At 35.6% G+C, this 17,321-nt stretch overlaps 2 protein-coding genes across 6 annotated transcripts in view; one reads left to right on the top strand and one right to left on the bottom strand.

Moving 5' to 3' along the window:
* The window catches only part of VPS54 (VPS54 subunit of GARP complex), a 77,726-nt gene extending 63,417 nt beyond the window's left edge, over positions 1 to 14,309 (top strand). For all 3 annotated transcript variants that reach the window (XM_077766429.1, XM_077766428.1, XM_077766430.1), the window contains exons 21-23: positions 6,657 to 6,764; positions 9,086 to 9,180; positions 12,915 to 14,309. In XM_077766429.1, coding sequence (XP_077622555.1) covers positions 6,657 to 6,764; positions 9,086 to 9,180; positions 12,915 to 13,020 — 309 coding nt within the window. In that variant the 3' untranslated portion in view covers positions 13,021 to 14,309. The remainder of the gene's footprint in view (positions 1 to 6,656; positions 6,765 to 9,085; positions 9,181 to 12,914) is intronic.
* Positions 14,310 to 14,893: 584 nt separating this feature from the next.
* Positions 14,894 to 17,321, bottom strand: part of UGP2 (UDP-glucose pyrophosphorylase 2) — a 62,544-nt gene continuing 60,116 nt past the window's right edge. For all 3 annotated transcript variants that reach the window (XM_077766432.1, XM_077766431.1, XM_077766433.1), the window contains exons 9-10: positions 16,961 to 17,065; positions 14,894 to 15,350 (exon numbers count right to left, since the gene is read on the bottom strand). In XM_077766432.1, the coding sequence (XP_077622558.1) occupies positions 15,243 to 15,350; positions 16,961 to 17,065 (213 nt within the window). In that variant the 3' untranslated portion in view covers positions 14,894 to 15,242. The remainder of the gene's footprint in view (positions 15,351 to 16,960; positions 17,066 to 17,321) is intronic.

The following is a 17,321-nucleotide window of genomic DNA, read 5'->3' on the forward strand; positions in this document are numbered from 1 at the left end:
ACACAAATACACATTTCCATTGGTGGCTGTCAGAATGATGACATTGTTACAACTAAAAATCTCCACTCTGCAAACATGAGAGAATTGAGAGTGAAAAAGTTAGTAACATTTTAGTATTATTATGAAAATGGTTTTTAGTTCACAGATTCCCAGAAAGAGTATCTGACTCCCAGGTGTCCCCAGACCGTACTTTGAGAATGTCTGGGGTAGTTGATAGATAACATAGATGTTTTATGCTTTTAAGAAGCTTAAAGAATTTATAGCCATGTGTGAACGTACCTGTATTATGTTCTACCTGTTAAATTAGTTTCTAGTTTTGTATGGAGAATACTGTTAAGGAATTCTCTAATTTTCTTTATGGTTACCAAGTAGTAACTAAAATCAAAAGCAGTTCTGTTTTACCAGTTTTCCTTTTTGATACATGGCATTTTTCTGTTTACTAACAGTGAATAAATAACATAATGTGACTGCCCTTAAGAAGTTTACCATCTATTACCAGAAAGGAGGTGGGCAGGGGATGGATTAAATAGGTGATAGGTATTAAGGAGGGCATTAGTTGGAATGAGCCCTAAGTGCTGTATGTAAGTAATGAATCACTAAATTCTACACCAGAAACTAGTATTACACTATATGTTAACTAAATGGAATTTAAATAAAAATTTGGAGGAAAAATAGTTTAAAAAATTTCTGTTAATGTTTATTTTTGAAAGAAAGAGAGAGACAGACAGAGTGTGAGCAGAGAAGGGGCAGAGAGAGAGACACACACAGAATCTGAAAGCAGGCTCCAGGCTTTGAGCTGTCAGCACAGACCCTGATGCAGGGCTTGAACTCACAAGCTATGAGATCATGACCTGAGCCAAAGTCCACCACGCAATGAACACGTGCCCCTGGAGGAAAAATAATTTTTAACAAAACTTTACCATCTAACAAGGCAGAGGACAGCAAACACTTAACAATGATAAATAGTGGAACTAGCACCAGTCAGAATGGCTAAAATGACAACTCAGGAAACTACAGATGCTGGCGAGGATGTGGAGAAATGGAAACCCTCTTGCACTGTTGGTGGGGATGCAAACTGGAGCAGCCGCCCTGGAAAACAGTGTGGAGGTTCCTCAAAAAATTAAAAATAGAACTACCCTATGACCCAGTAATAGCCCTGCTAGGAATTTACCCAGGGAATACAGGAGTGCTGATGCATAGGGGCACGTGTACCCCAGTGTTTATAGTAGCACTTTGAATACGCAAATTATGGAAAGAGCCTAAATGTCCATCAACTGATGAATGGATAATGAAGATGTGGTTTATGTATACAATGGAATACTACTTTGCGATGAATAATAATGAAATCATGCCATTTGCAGCAATGTCGATAGAACTGAAGGGTATTAAGTGAAATAAGTGAATCAGAAAAGGACAGGTATATGTTTTCACTCAGGTAGATCTTGAGAAACTTAACAGAAGATCGTGGGGGATGGGAAGGGGAGAAAATAGTTACAAACAGAGAGGGAGAGAGGCAAACCATAAGAGACTTGAATACAGAGAACAAACTGAGGATTTATGGGGGTGGAGGAGAAGGGAAAGTGAGGAATGGGCGTTGAGGAGGGCACTTGTTGGGATGAGCACTGGGTGTTGTATGTAAGCCAATTTGACAATAAATTGTATTTAAAAAAGAGTGAAACTAGGAACAAGCTGAGGAATATAATGAAGCAAAACCAAAAAAGTGCCAGTATTCTTAAAACCTTGACTTTATTCTATCATTTTGGCCATGCAGAGGTTTTTTGTTGTTGTTGTTTTTAATATTTTTTATTTATTTCTGAGAGAGAGAGAGACCGCATGAGCAGGGGAGGGTCAGAGAGAGAGGGAGATAAGAATCCAAAGCAGCCTCCAGGCTCTGAGCTAGCTGTCAGCACAGAGCCCGACGTGGGGCTCGAACCCACAAACCGCAGGATCATGACCTGAGCCGAAGTCAGACACTTAACTGACTGAGCCACCCAGGCGCCCCTTGTTTTTGTTTTTTAACCAAGATTTGGGACTGTGGCTAGACTTTTTCCTGTGGCAATTTATTTTATTCATTTTTTAAATTTATTAATATTTTTGATAAGAAAAAACTAATGAGCCTCTCAAATATTTATCATCTATATTTAAGTCATATTTTGCTTTTATTGCTAGAATAAATATGAGACATTATGATTCTTCACCCCTACATAGTATGTATTTCTAACAACTAAGGACATTTTGTTATATATTTATGCTACCATATCCTACCTAACAAAATTAGCAATAACTAATATCATCTAATTATCCTTTTTTTGACCTATTTATAATTTTTTAAATTTACATCCAAGTTAGTTAGCATATCGTGCAACAGTGATTTCAGGTGTTGATTCCTTAATGACCCTTACCCATTTTAGCCCTTCTCCCTTCCCAAAATCCCTCCAGTAACCTTAAGAGTCTCTTATATTTCATTCCCCTCCCTGTTTCTTAACATTATTTTTGCTTATCTTATGTTCATCTGTTTTTTATATTAAAGTCCTCATATGAGTGGAGTCATATGATATTTGTCTCTGAACATGTGCTTGTTCATATTTGGCCTTTGGGAATTTGTTAAAATGTTAGTTGTTTTCTTTCTATTTGCTTCTGTGGTAGTTACCTCTTCTTCCTATGATCTGCCTAAGTGACACATTTCCAGTGTCCTATCTCCTCAGAAGCCTTGTGACTCTTTGGAATTAGTTCTTTGGGTTCTTGGGAACTTTGTTCTCTAATGGGTTTAAGAAAAGTTGTGATTTTGTAAATTATTACGTTTTTTCTTGTGGTTAGGGTAGTAGAACATTCTCTTACAGCTTTCTAAATTTAAAACAGAAGTAGAACCCCCCGACTTTTTAAATTCACAAATCACCCAATTAGAATTACACTTCAGAAGGACTTATCACATGGTATGTAGAGTGGATTCGAAGTGATATGGAATGTCCACTATTTGGAGTACTTTCACTTAATCTTTTTCATTTGAAACTTATCAGCCCAGGTGTGCTGCACAGGAAGCCATCTCAACTATTGCCTAAATGTCCTTGGTCCGTGTTCCTTTAGCATACAGTGTCCACTTTCTGGAACACCAACCAGCTTTTAGGCCGTCAGCTCCCCAAAGCTCCCTGTCTCTGATTCATCTTTGTACATTCCATAGGAATATACATCTTTGTATATTTCTGTCATAATATCTGACACATTCATTCTGGCATACATATTCTCATATGTAGGTCCATATTCTCATACACATACATACGTACATGTATATATACACATACTTATATGTACATATACATACACATCTAAGAAAATACGTATCCAGAAGTTACTGTGTATCAGGCAGCTTTATTAAATGTTTATTGGCCTTATAATTAGACTCATAAAAATGCTAGTATATTTTTTCAGGTGAGAAGTATTGAAGACCTCACCTAGGGCACTGTTTCTCAACTGATACAGTTTTGTTCTCAGAGGATATTCAGAAGTGTTGGGACATTTTTGGTTGTCACAATTTGGGAAGTGGGCTGATACTGCTACTGAACATCCTGTAATGCACAGGACAGCCCTCACAACAAAGAATGATATAGCCCAAAATGTCAGTAGTGTAGAGGTTGAGAAACTCTGACCTAGAGTACTAATGTGAAAAACAATCTGAAAGTACATTTGATGTCAGTTAGTCACCAATTCAATATGAGGAACCATGGAGAAGGAGGAATAAAAACCGAGTTGGAGATTGCCAGGCTGTGTGAGCAGGAGAACTCTAATAACAGCAGTAGGAATTGGAACAGGAAAGAGAGCATGTTTGGGAAAGCTTTTGGTAAACTCAGTTATTGTATGGAACATTTAGGAAATGTGTGACTTAGTAAAGTGGTTCAGGACTAGAGGTAAATTAAAAGTTGTTAGATTGAATGAGATTGACAGGAGAGAAAGAAGGGAAAATGAGGGGGGTTAACACTGAAGAAGCTTTGCACTTAGGACAGGAGACAGAAGAGGAAGGTCAGGAGAGGAGAGGAACCAGAAAAGCTTTGTGTCACACAAGGACTGTGTTTCAAGTGTGAAGGTGTATGAATACTGAAGGGCAATAAGGGAGAAGTAGAAAAGTTACTAAATTTGGAAGTTCAGATATCTAGTGATTTTTGCAGAAGGAAATTTTAGAAGATTGTTAATAGTGGAGGAAGGTGGTTTTGGTGGTGGCAAGAACCAGATTTTAAGGATTGAGAATAAAGAAATATGGTATCAAGTTTCAGTGACTGAAGAAATATGACGATGAAGGTTAAATGGAAAGAATAGTATCTTTAGGGAAAGCAGGGGTGAAGGAAGGTTTTGGGGGTGTACTAGGTTCCTAGAGCTACCAAAACAGATTACCATAGACCAAGTGGCTTAAAACAACAGAAATTTATTCTCTCATAATTTTAGAAGCTAGAAGTCCTATATCAAAGTGTTGGCAGCCATGCTTCCTCTGAAGGCTCTAGGAAAGAGTCTTTCCCTGCCTCTTTCTAGCTTCTGGTGCCTGCTGTCATTCTCCCTTGGCATTCTTTGGCTTGTAGATACACCATTCCAATCTCTGCCTCTGTCTTCATGTGGCCATTTTCCTTCTGTGTGTCTTTATTTCTAAATTTCCTTCTCCTTGTTTTAAAAAAATTTTTTTTCAATATTTATTTTGAGAAAGAGACAGAGACAGAAAGAGAGACAGAGAGAACGTGAGCAGGTGAGGAGCAGAGAGAGAGGGAGACAAGAATCTGAAGCAGGCTCCAGGCTCTGAACTGTCAGCATAGAGCCCTGTGTGGGATTCCACAAACCGTGAGATCATGACCTGAGCTGAAGTAGGACTCTTAACTGACTGAGCCACCCAGGCGCCTCTCCTTTCTTATATAAAGACATCAGTCAGTGGATTTAGGACCCACTCTAATCCAGTATGACCTTATAATGTTTGGAGTAAACATAATTTGGGCAGATACTATTCACTTCAGTACACGGTGGTAGTTAAGGGGATGTTACCTTAATGAGATAATTACTTCATACCCACTAGGATGCCTAAATAAAAAGGACAGTAACAAGTGTTGGTGAGGGTATGGAGAAATTGGAACCCTAATACACTGCTGAGTAGGACTTTGAAAAAATTTTGACATTTTCTCTAAAGATTAAATATAATATAAAGTTACCATATGACCCAGTAATTCCACTTGTAGATATATACCCAAAACAATTGAAAACATTTGTCCACACAGAAACCTGCACATGACTGTTCATAGCATCATGATTAATGATAGTCAAAAAGTAGAAACCAAATGTCCATCAATAGATGATTGGATAAACTGTGATACATTCATACAGTAGAATATCGTGCAGCCATTTAAAAGATGAAGTACTGATGAAGTACTGATGCATGTTAACAACATGGATGAATCTTGAAAGCATTATGCTAAGCGAAAAAAAAGCTAGTCACAAAAAGCCATATATTGTATGATTACATTTATAGAGGTTAGTGGTTGTCAGGAGCAATCCCAGGGAGTGGGGAGGGGAGTGACTGTGAAAGGTTATGGGTTTCTTTTGGGGTGATGAGAATGTTTGGAAGTTAGTGGTAATGTTTGTATAACTGTAAGTTTACTAAAAACCAGTTAATTGTACACTTGAAAAGGGTGAATTTTATGGTGTGTGAATTATATCTTAAAGCTATTAATAAAAAAGATAAGGGTATTTTATATTTCTAGGCTAAAGAAATGTAAACTGTTAGGTGGTCCCAACTTTGCTGATCTTGGTCCAGTCACATGGTGACTTCTGTACGGTTCTTCTAAGAGCAGTATATTGGAACTCATCATTGTAATTAATATATAAGATTAGTACTTTAGATTATTTAGCCCAGATTTGTCTTGTAAATAAAAATCGTATATAATTTAAGCTGTGAATTCTGAGATTGGAGCCAAAGATGGTTATCTGAGTAATACCTGTATATTGTTCCAAATGTAAAAATAGTAAAATGAATTTACCTAAGTTTAAGTTTTCAGTATAGATCATTGCTGAAAAAGTTGTCCTTTACCATCTTTAGGGTAAATATGATTACTATATTGGCCTACCTGTAAAAGAAAAAGAAAACTTCGATACCAGAGTCCTATTGGTTTCAGATGTGATCATGTTGATACATTCTGAAAATCATTTTTTGAAAGGAAATCTATTAATTTGGAAGGCCTACTTTAAATGTTCATCATCGTATATTGAGTCAGATTGGTAGCTAACATTTTTTGGGCACGCACTTTGTATCAAGCACGGTTTTGTGTTCTAATGAGTCCTCTTTTTAAGTCTGTACAGCAAGCCCTTGGAGAGAGAGAGAAACGAAGTAACTTGCCCAGTGTTAGCTAAGAATCTGAAGAGCTAGGATTTGAACCCAAGCAGTCCTATCTTAAGGGAAGCAGCCTGTGTTCTTAGCCACTAAATTATGCTGGATTTTTCAGAGTAAATTAGGAGAGTTAATGAAAAGTTCTTGTGATCTCCATGAGTAGCACAGATCATGGTTGAAGTGTAAGCTTCAACTATATTCGAGTTAGATGTGTAAGGGCCAAAAACGTATGTCTTAGGAAACAGTGGGGACAGTAAACAATCCAGAGGACATGGACATAATTCTCATTATTTTTCCCTGCCAGTATGAGGTGAAAGCTCCCGTTCCTTCTGCCTGTTTCAGGAATATTTGTAAGCAAATGGCAAAAATGCATGAAGCTATATTTGATCTTCTTCCAGAAGAACAAACACAAGTGAGTAGTAATTCCTAAAAGTTTTTTATATATATATAACATATGCATGCAGAATTGGAGTTTGTTAATATACTTTTGGTACTGTTAAGCCTAGTTCATATCCCAGTATGATTATTTTTTTTGCTGTTATATTGACGTGTGAAATGTGGATAAAAATCTCTGATTTCAAAGTGCCCCTAGCTCCAACAGGCCAGAGCAATAATTGCCCTGCTATATGGTCTGCAGTTATAAAAAGCAGCTATTTTATTTGTCCATTGAGTATCAGAGAACCCAGATTCTACTTAACATCATTCATTACAGTATCAGTTTGAAAATCAGAGTTGGCATTTATCAGTAGTAAAATATGTTGCTGTTATTATAATCCATATGGGATAGTGGTGGAATTAGTGATGGAATTAATAATGAGATGACACGTGAAGTAACTCAGTCAGTGTACCTTATTAGTATTAGTTAGGTAAGCATGAGTGATCTGTATTAGGCGTAAACCAGGAAAATAGTAAAATTTGGCACCTTTCACCTATGAAGTATCCACTCCTTGTCCCTTTTGTCTTCCTCTACAAAAGCATTATCAGAGTTCTCTCCACTGTTCACCTACACTCCTGCCCCATCCCTTCTACTTGCTTTGTTTCCTTCTCCTGGTACTTAAAAGATTCCAGTATTTTTTTCCCAAATTTTTTTTTAATGTATATTTACTTTTGAGAGGGAGCGAGAGCATGTGAGTGAGCGGAGAAGGGGCAGAGAGAGAGGAGGGAATAGAGGATCCCAAGTAGGGTCTGCACTGACAGCAGTGAGCCTGTTGCAGGCCTTGAACCCACAAACTGTGAGATCATGACCTGAGCTGAAGTCAGATGCTTAACCCACTGAGCCACCGAGGTGCCCCTCCAATCTTCTTTACCCACCTTAGCTTGTTCCCCCTATAGCAGCCTATCTCATTCAACCCTAGTTGTAGAATGATACAGTGTTAGAATACAAGCTTAGTTGTATGACTAACGAGCTTAACTTTCACTGGGACTTTTGCTCTTCAGATAAGTTTCTTATTTGAGTTTGCCTCTAATTGGTTGAGTCCATGGAAATGGTATCTGGGAGCAAATTTGGTGTCTACTCTTTCTCCTGGTAGTCTCCTTTCCCTTACCACCTCAGACTTCCATCTGACAGTGCCTGTTTTCTGCATCCTTCCCTAGATTTTCATTAATCACTCCAAACCCATGATTAAATATCATCCAACTCCTTTGAGGCCCACTGAGGATTGAGGAGGAACCGTAAGATAAGGAGAACCCACTTGGATCTCTCTTCTTCCTCATTTCTTCCTAGCCAAGCCATCCTTCTCATTCCAAGTATAAGATCTCACCTCTGACATTCTCACTTTCTGGATTTGTCATCTGAGTTCTAATTATGGCCAGTTCATGGAGCTGGGCGTATAGGTATTTAATTTGTTTTTTATTTGCATCATAATTTAAAGGGAACTCTTGTCAAAGCTGGGCAAGAATTAGATTTTATGTCAGTATTGTCACATGAATACCAGTAATTCCATAAAATAGCATAGATGATTTTATATATATTTTCCCCCACAGAAAATATGTTATTCCACAGAATCATTTCCAAAGATTAACTCAGGTCAAGTATTTCAGGTCAGGTATTTCCCACAGAAGTATTGGGACATTGCATCAAAAATCTGCATGCAAGAGCAATAAAATACCTTCAAGTAATTTTACCAATTTGGAAGGATGGAAGTATCTTTGCCTCTGCCATTGTGACTTTTTTTGTTTTGTCTTGAAGTTCCTATTTAATATGTTGCAGAATTCATTTCTTTTTACCTGTCATGATTGATCCCAGTTATATATATCCCAGAGGACTTCTAAGGGGCAGAAAGGCACTGATAAGTCCTATCACTAAAAGAAGTACTGCTGATAAGGAGAAAAAGAACTTTTCTCAAACTATGGAGAAAAACTATACTAAAATAGCAACTAAATACCTTCAGAGTAGCATCTTAAAAGAATATGCCAAAGCAAAGATTTTTAAAAAGTATTTTCTCCTGGGTGGCTCAGTTGGTTAAGTTTCCAGCTCTTACTTTCGGCTCGGATTATGATATCGAGGTTCATAAGTTTGAGCCTCATGTCAGACTCTGCACTGGTAGTACCGAGCTTCCTTGGGATTCTCTCTCTCCCTCTCTGCCCCTCCCCTGCTCATGCTCTCTCAAATTAAACAAATTAAAAAAATATATATTTCTCCAAATAATATTGATTTGATACTGATAACTCAAATAGATGCTTATGTCTTCTATTTCAAAAGAGCTTTAAGAAACCGTATTATTTCTTTTCCAGATGTTATTTTTAAGAATTAATGCAAGTTATAAACTCCACTTGAAAAAACAGTTATCTCATTTAAATGTGATAAATGATGGAGGACCTCAAAATGGGTATGTTTTCAACATATTTTTAGTACGTACTCTAGTGTTGGATTGCCTGATTGGTTTTTATTCATTATGCTATCCTTTTCCACTAGAATCGCTCTAGATCTGCACCATGGTAAAATCAGCAACTTTTTGCCTTTTTTCCTCTATGGAGAGGATATCTATTATCTACCTGTCTGTCTGTCTGTATGAAAGTGTTTTATAAATGGTCAATTACTCATATGTCCATTTTGAGGCAGTGTGGGTCGGTAGCACCTCCTTATGTTACCCAGTAGTCTCCCCCTATCCAGACAGGACTCAAAGTGCTACTATGTAGCTGTGTGACCATGAGATGGTCCACTTAACTTCTGCCTTATTTATAAAATGAGAAGGATAAAATCTGCTATAACTTTCATAGGGTTACAAAAAATGTGTATGTGTACATTATTTTTATTGTAAGCTTCTGAACAAATTTTTTGTATCATCGGTGAAATATTATAGTTAAAGAAAACAATTTAGAATCAGAAAACTTGGGTTAAGTTCTGCCAGTCACTAGTTGTGTGATGTTAGGTAAATCTGTTACTCTCTCTGCACTTTTATTTTCTTAGATTTGAAAATAGGGATGATTAACAAAAGTACTGTCACAAGATTTTTGTGTACAACAACAAAGATTAGATAAAGATATGGAGGAAAGATTATATAAAATACAAAAGCACTGATCATGAAGGTACACCCTAATATGATTTCCTCAGTGTGCTATCTGTTCTGTGGATTTAGGAATAAAACATTTTATTCCTTGTTAAGTTTCAGGCTTAAATTTCAAACTTATAGGAACAAATGAAAAAATCCATTTTGGAGGCAGAAACTGGCCCTGTCCAACAAAACAAGTACACTGAACTGATTTTGCAAAAAATATTTGGAAGCTTCATAATACTGAATATGTTGTCTATGCTGAATTGAGGAGTTTTATGCAACAATCTGATTCTCTCCCTTAATTATTACCTGGTTCTTTTTCTTTTTATTTAAGAATTGTTACTTTCAAAAATTTCAAAGCCACAGAAAAGTTCAAGGACAGTTTAATGAACATCAAATACCTCTCCAAGACTATTTTTAAAAAACTAGTATTTTTAAGCCCCACTCAACTCATAACCTACTTTTATTCCCATAGATAAATTTGGGTTGGTTGGTTGGTTTTTCTGACCAATAGTTCTGAAGCATCGAAGCTAACTCATTACCTGTTACTTTCTCTGTTAAGATAGTTACTTGGGGGTCATACCATCTTAGAGATCTTCACTGTCATATACTTTTAAAGACCCTAATTCTGTGTCACTCAATTCATGTCTTGTGAGTCATTCCTTGAAAGATGGAATTCCCTGAAAATTAACCTCTAGACTCTAGCAAAAGACATAATAAACTACCTGCATATAAGTAATTTTTGTTCATGGAATGGCTTTAAAAAGGTACCATTTTTTTTCAAGATGAAATTCACATAACATAAAATTAACCATTTTATAGTTAACTCAATAGCAGTGCATTCACAAGTTGCATTCTAGTTCTTGTTGTCTACTTGTATAGTCACATAATAAGATCAGTGCTTAAAAAAATGAAGAGGAAACCCTGTACCCATTAAGCAGTTACTACTCCTTCTCCCAGCCCTGTTTTTTTAATGAAATTTTCTTTTTATTTAAGACATTTTAAAAATACAGACATAAAGAATATTTGTATTGCTGCTACTTAGAATTAATCATTAACATTTGTCATTTTGCTTGAAAAAATGTTTATAAAGTTACAAAAATGGCCTTCCAGATGAAATTGAAGTATCCCTGGATTCAGTCTTTAGTCCCATTCTTTTTCCCCAAACCTTAGTCAATATTTCTAATAAATTTGGTCTATATTCTTAAGTCTTTCTCCTTATCTCTCGATCTTAAAAAAACTATGTAGCAATGTTTTTGTAAACTTATATGGTATATTGTACATATGCTGCTTACTTTATTCTACTCAGCATTGTTACTCTTTTATCTATTTGGTAGTAATTGTCCATTTTTTGATGGTTCTCCCATGTGACTCAACTATATTTAATGTAGCCATTTCCCCAAAACAAACTCCTAGGTTATTACTTTTTTCCATTACAGCTATGCCACAGTGAAGATCTATATATATGCATGTCTAATGGTGTGACCATTTCTTTAGGGTATATCCACAAGTTAGTACAAGTGTATATACATTTCCACGCTACTAGGTTTTGCCAGAATATTTTCCAAAGTGGCTGCACCTTGTTGCCAACAATTGCTGTTAGATTTTTTCTTTAATTATTGCAGGTGGTATCTTGTTTTGATTTGCATTTCCTAATGTTTGTCATCTTTTCATATATTCATTAGTTATTCACGTATTCTCATTTCACTTTTCCTGTTCATTTTCTTTGTCCATTTTTCTTTTGGGTATTCTTTTTCTTGTCGATTTTAGATTTTTGCATATGCTCTCTAATCTTTTGTTGGTTATATATGTTTGCCAATATCACCTTTTATTTAAACAATTTTCAATTTTGATATAATGATGGAAATATTTTTAAACGGAGATTTGTGTTAATTCTGTTTAATTTTGAATATGGTGACCTTGCCTTAAAAAGGCTTTGTTCTCTTGAGCTGTTGTTTTTAGTTTCAGTCTACTTATTATATTATCAGAAGTGTAATTTCAAATCTTTTTAAAGTATCTGAATTAAATGAGTTTTAAATGAAAAAATGGTCCTATTGAAATTCTGCCAAAATACTGAAGCTGGATTTTTTCTTCTCTTTTACAAACTACTAAATTAAGGTCTCCTTTTTGTTCCTCCAAGGGCCATATCTGTCAAAATAAACATCTAAACTCACACCAGTCCCTGTTTTATATGCATGGAGCTTTGATATTTATCTCAGTGTTCTTTCCTGGAAATGTTCTTTCAAGTATACACATTAATGTGACAGCTCAGTGCTCAAAAGGCCTTTTCTCATCCAGTGTTGCTATATAGCAGTATCTAGTTTTATATGTAGTAATATATGTGTATGAATCCCAGCCTTCATTTAGCTTCTTTGGATGTTACTCAGGAAACCTTGTCATTCACTTGATTTCATCTGTCATATACATGTACAGTTGATCCTTGAACAATGCACAGGTTAGGGGCACCGAACCCCTCACAAGTAGAGAATCTACATGTAACTTTTGACTCCCCAAAAACTGAACTACCAGTACCCACTGTTGACTTGAAGCCTTGTTGTTAACATCAACAGCTGATTGACAGTATTTTATATGTTATATACTGTATTCTTGTAATAAAGCGAGCTGGAGAAAATGTTTTGAAAATCCTAAGAGAAAGTACATTTAGTATTGTACTGTATCTATCAAAAAAATCTAATTAGACCCATGCAGTTCAAAGCTTTGTTGTTCAAGGGTCAACCATATAGTCTAGTGACAACTGATTACAAAAAAACATCTTAACCTGTTACTTTATTTCATGCTTTTTAAAGCTAAGTTTTTTTTTTTGGGGGGGGGGGCAGAATTATGAAACCAAGTTCAACCTGCACTGGTTTATTCCTTTTCAAGATATTTATTATTGAAATAGAGCACTCTAACTATATGATGGCAGGAATCTTGCTAAGAGAAGTATATTGACATTTGGTCCCTAGGAAATCTGAATTTTAAATAGGAATAAGACTGACTCTGTGAGAATTGCTACTTTATCCAGTAGAAAGTGTGAGATTAAAAATAGTTTTCTCTCCAATATTTAGGTTGGTCACAGCAGATGTAGCTTTTTACACTGGAAATCTTCAAGCCTTAAAAGGCCTTAAAGATTTGGACCTAAATATGTCCGAGATCTGGGAACAGAAGAGGTGATGACATACTGGAAAACTGGGTAGCTCATCTGACCATGCGATGTGTATGTTTATGAAGAAAATATGGATGCCTGTGATTCAAGAACTGAACCTGGAACCCAAAGTGAACTGGATAGGGGAGGGGGGAAAGGAAAGTATCAGTGTTGGAAAACTGGGATTCACTGGGATCTACAAGGAATGCTAGTTTTATGCTTCCTTCAGAAGTGAGGAGTAACTGATCAGGTGTCTATAACATTTTTCATTCTCTCTGGAAACAGACTCAGGTTTCTTTGGACCAAATCCAAAAGAACACATAGCTGTAACACAGCTGTAGTTGACTAGAATGCTCTGTATACTTTATATTAAAAAATGCTTTGCATTTCTTCCAGTGCAATGAAATTCATATGGTGTCCCACCTTATTTAATGATGGTACAATTTAAAATATTAAAATCTTAGTCAACCTCTGTAGAAAGTTTTCTCTATGAAAGTAAAGCTGTTTGAAAAATTATTTTTTTACAGATCTTTCTATAAAAAATAAACATCTTTTGATTGCTTGGATTTAGGAATTCACTTTTTGTTTTAGTGACCAATGTCAAGTTTCAGGCCTTGTGTGTCACATATTTAATCTTTCTATCACCACTGTATGTCATCTGAGTAAAGCCTTCCAGAATAGTCTAAATACTTGAAAGTCTGATCATAGTAATAAAGAAAAAGATACTGGCATTTATTTATGCAATTACTAATTTAAATACTTTTCAGAATGGGTATGTGAAAGGCTGCAGTTTAATAGCTGTATTTTTATACAAGTATCTATGAAGGGTTGGTTTGTGGGGGTTTTTTGCCTTTTTATTTCTAGCAAATGGTTAGAATACATTTTCATATATTCTGCGTATTTATGAGTTCTCATTTTAACATTTAGATAACAGATGAAGTATGGCCTCCTTCAGTTTTGTTTTTAAGTTAACTTTGACGTGTATATGAACAAAGAAAGACCAGGGAGAAATGGAACTTTTAAAATACAGGCTGCTGTTTTGGGGCCAGAAGTATATAAGGTGATGAGTAAGTTATTTAAAGATTTTATAATACCTACCTTCAAAATTAGAATCAGCAGCACTCCACAAATCAAAGTGCCTGTGCCTCACCTCACACCGGGAGTCGTGCCTAACCTTGTCGTGATTATGTACAATGAAATAATAGTCTTATTTTGTGCTCTTCCATTTCCTAAAAGGAAAGCCTGTTTTCTTTATCATTACTAAGGTATGTCATTGGTTCTTAAACTGTCTAAAATAAAGCTGTAAATAATTACCAGACTTTATAAGGCAACTTTTTTTTTAATAGTGTACCAGTAAATTTTAAATTACAAGCAGCCTACTCAAAAACAAGTGTGGAAGAATTAGAAAATATAATTAATCCTTACAGATTCAACTACCAGCAGAGCTGATTTGAAAGGCTATTCAATGAATATTTTCACTGACAACAAGAAAGCTTCAAGAAAAGGGAACTTGTTTTAAAGTTCTGCCTCCACCCCACCATACTAGAGAACAAGTATGTGAGTGAAAAACCCTACCTCTACCCACCCCATCCCTTCAGCGGGGAAAAGAAACATTACTTTGTTTTCATAAATGGAGAGTCTGTGGAAAGCAGGGCAGGCATCCCAGCTTTAGAACTAACTACATGAAAGGTACTGAATACCTTCAGGTTTAATTCCTATGGAAAGAATGATGCGGTTAAGATTCTTAGAAATGCAAAAACTAGATGTGTCAGGTAGTTGGCCGGTGAGTAGTTAAATATTTCAAGAGCAAATCTTCCAACTGAAATAGTAACTGTTTCACAAGAGTAAACCGTTTCTCTTCACCATTTCATAAAGTTAGCATTGAAAGTATACATGTACACATGGATTCCCTCACAGCTTTATTTTTGAAATCACAAGCAATTCAAAGTGACCATCATTGAGGCCTCTGTTCGAAGATGTTCCAGCAGAGCTGCCCCAGTTTTAAGATTAAACAGTATTGCACTTTAAGATGAACTAACTTTTAGGATCCTCTTCAAAGAGAAGTATTGCTTCCATCTGTGCTTTTCTTGGACTAAAAGCATATTGCAAAGTCTACTTTAAAAATTAATACTGCAGGGTACAGTAACACAGTAAAGTACCTGCCAATTTTAGAATCCTAAAGAACATTTCATTGTAAGAAACTGTTTAGCCCATAATTAGTATGAAGTGTACACAGTATTTTTTTTTCATTTCAGTGGTCCAAGATCCGAAGGTTCCCAGATACAATCTTGTTCTCTAATACTGCTCCAGGAGGGATGTCAATTCGGTCACCATGATTTGCAATGATGATAACTGTTCCCTATGTGACAGGGACAACAAAACAGAAGAGAGTGTACTTGAAACTGCAGCTGAAATGCAACTGATTTCCTTACCATCACCAAATTTATATATAATGGAAGAGTTGTATTTATAAGCAGTATTAACCGTGAAAAATAACATGTTAAGGAAAATTGTATAATGTGTTCCTCTAACAATCCCAGCAGTAGTTCCAGATGCCCTGCCTCTATATCAGAGGTGGTACAGGAGTGAGACGCAAACCCAGTGCCACACGGTAACTGGCCCTTTCAAAGAACCACCTGCAAGGTAACCAGCATTATCTACCTATACTGAGGTGCTTGGTTTATATTTACGTATAGGTTTGGGTTTGTTTTGTTTTTAAAAACAGTTTACTGATCTATTTTTCATGTCTTAAGGGACACTGTTTAGATGAGGCAGTCTCAGCAATAAAGTTCCATGTACATATATATATGTGCATGTGTGTGTACACACACATGCACACATTCAATATCAACAGTAAAGCTCCATGTACATATATACATATGTATATATACACGTACGTATAAGCCTGTACAGTTGACCCTAGAACATGTGTTTGAACTGTGCAAGCCCATTTACATGCATTTTTTCATACAGTACTATAAATGTTCCTTATGATTTCCTTAACATTTTTCCTCTAGCTTGCTTTGTTGTAAGAAAACGGTATATAGTAAAAATACCTAAAATATAAAACCTACTAAAATATATGTTAATCAACTTATCAGTAAGGCTTCCAGTCAGTAATAGGCTATTAATAGCTTTGGGGGAGTCAAAAGGTAAATGGGGATTTTTGCCTGCACAGGGCTCAGCACCCCAAACCCCCCATATTGTTCAAGGGTCAACTGTATATACATCTACACACACTCAATATTTTTATATATATATATGTGTTATATATATATGTGTGTGTGTGTGTATGTTTACACACACACACATATATCCTTATGTTTTTTCACGATCTTCAAGTAATTTTACTAAGAAGAACACATGTAAATCTAGGTATAGAATTTTTTTTAAAAAATTGGGAAAAAAGCTGTTGTATCTTTGGGTCCAAGCTTTAATATTTATACCCATAGTCCTTCCTATTTCTTAAGCTAGAATGATACTCAAAGTACTCAAGTACTATGGTGTGTGAATGAGTATCTTTATACTGATGACAAGAGATTACCTTAACAGGAATAGATTGTATTCAGTATAAATGAAGTAGTCATTTTTTCTTTCATTAAGATTCAGATTTGGTGAGCTAATGCTAATATAACAGTGATTCTATTTTAAAGATGGTCATTTCAGTAAAATAGTACCAGTTAAATTAGTTCATGGTGTTTGCTTTCCATTTGAATGCTATATTCCACAAAGTTCCTCTATATGCAACAATTATGATTGTATTTTAACTATGTTGTATATCTATGGAAGACAGTATTAATACTAAATATTGTGGTAAGCTATTTATTTTTAAAATGTATTTATGTCTTATAAACAAACATCTGGTATAGAATAAGAAGTATTCCTTAAAATAAAGGTAAATTTAGGACTAGAAAATGAAACTTATTTTGTAAAGCCAGAAGAACTAAAATTTTCATCCTAACACCACACCTTTAGTGAAACATTCTTGCCAAATGTCACATCTCCTGAAACTGTGAGGTGATCCAATTCAAGCATATCTGGTATACTTTCAAATCTCCTTAGATAATCCTGAACCTGAAAGAAAAAAATTGTTTCAAAAATGGGTTAACAGAAAAAGGGATTAAATTTACAAGATAGTTTAACTGAACTACAGAAAACATTCTGTTCATGGCCAAGCTCTGTTCTTCCCTCTATGGGAAGAACCAATTTATTAAGCACTTCCTATATGCTAAATCCTGTCTAGGAGAGACCAGGAGAGATGAAGACTGTCACTACAATCAAGCAATTTATAACACCAATGAGCAGATCAGACATTAATAAGTAAAAAGAT

The sequence above is a fragment of the Crocuta crocuta genome, unplaced genomic scaffold (assembly GCF_008692635.1).
Source record: "Crocuta crocuta isolate KB4526 unplaced genomic scaffold, BGI_CrCroc_1.0 scaffold113, whole genome shotgun sequence".
NCBI classification, from domain to species: domain Eukaryota; kingdom Metazoa; phylum Chordata; class Mammalia; order Carnivora; family Hyaenidae; genus Crocuta; species Crocuta crocuta.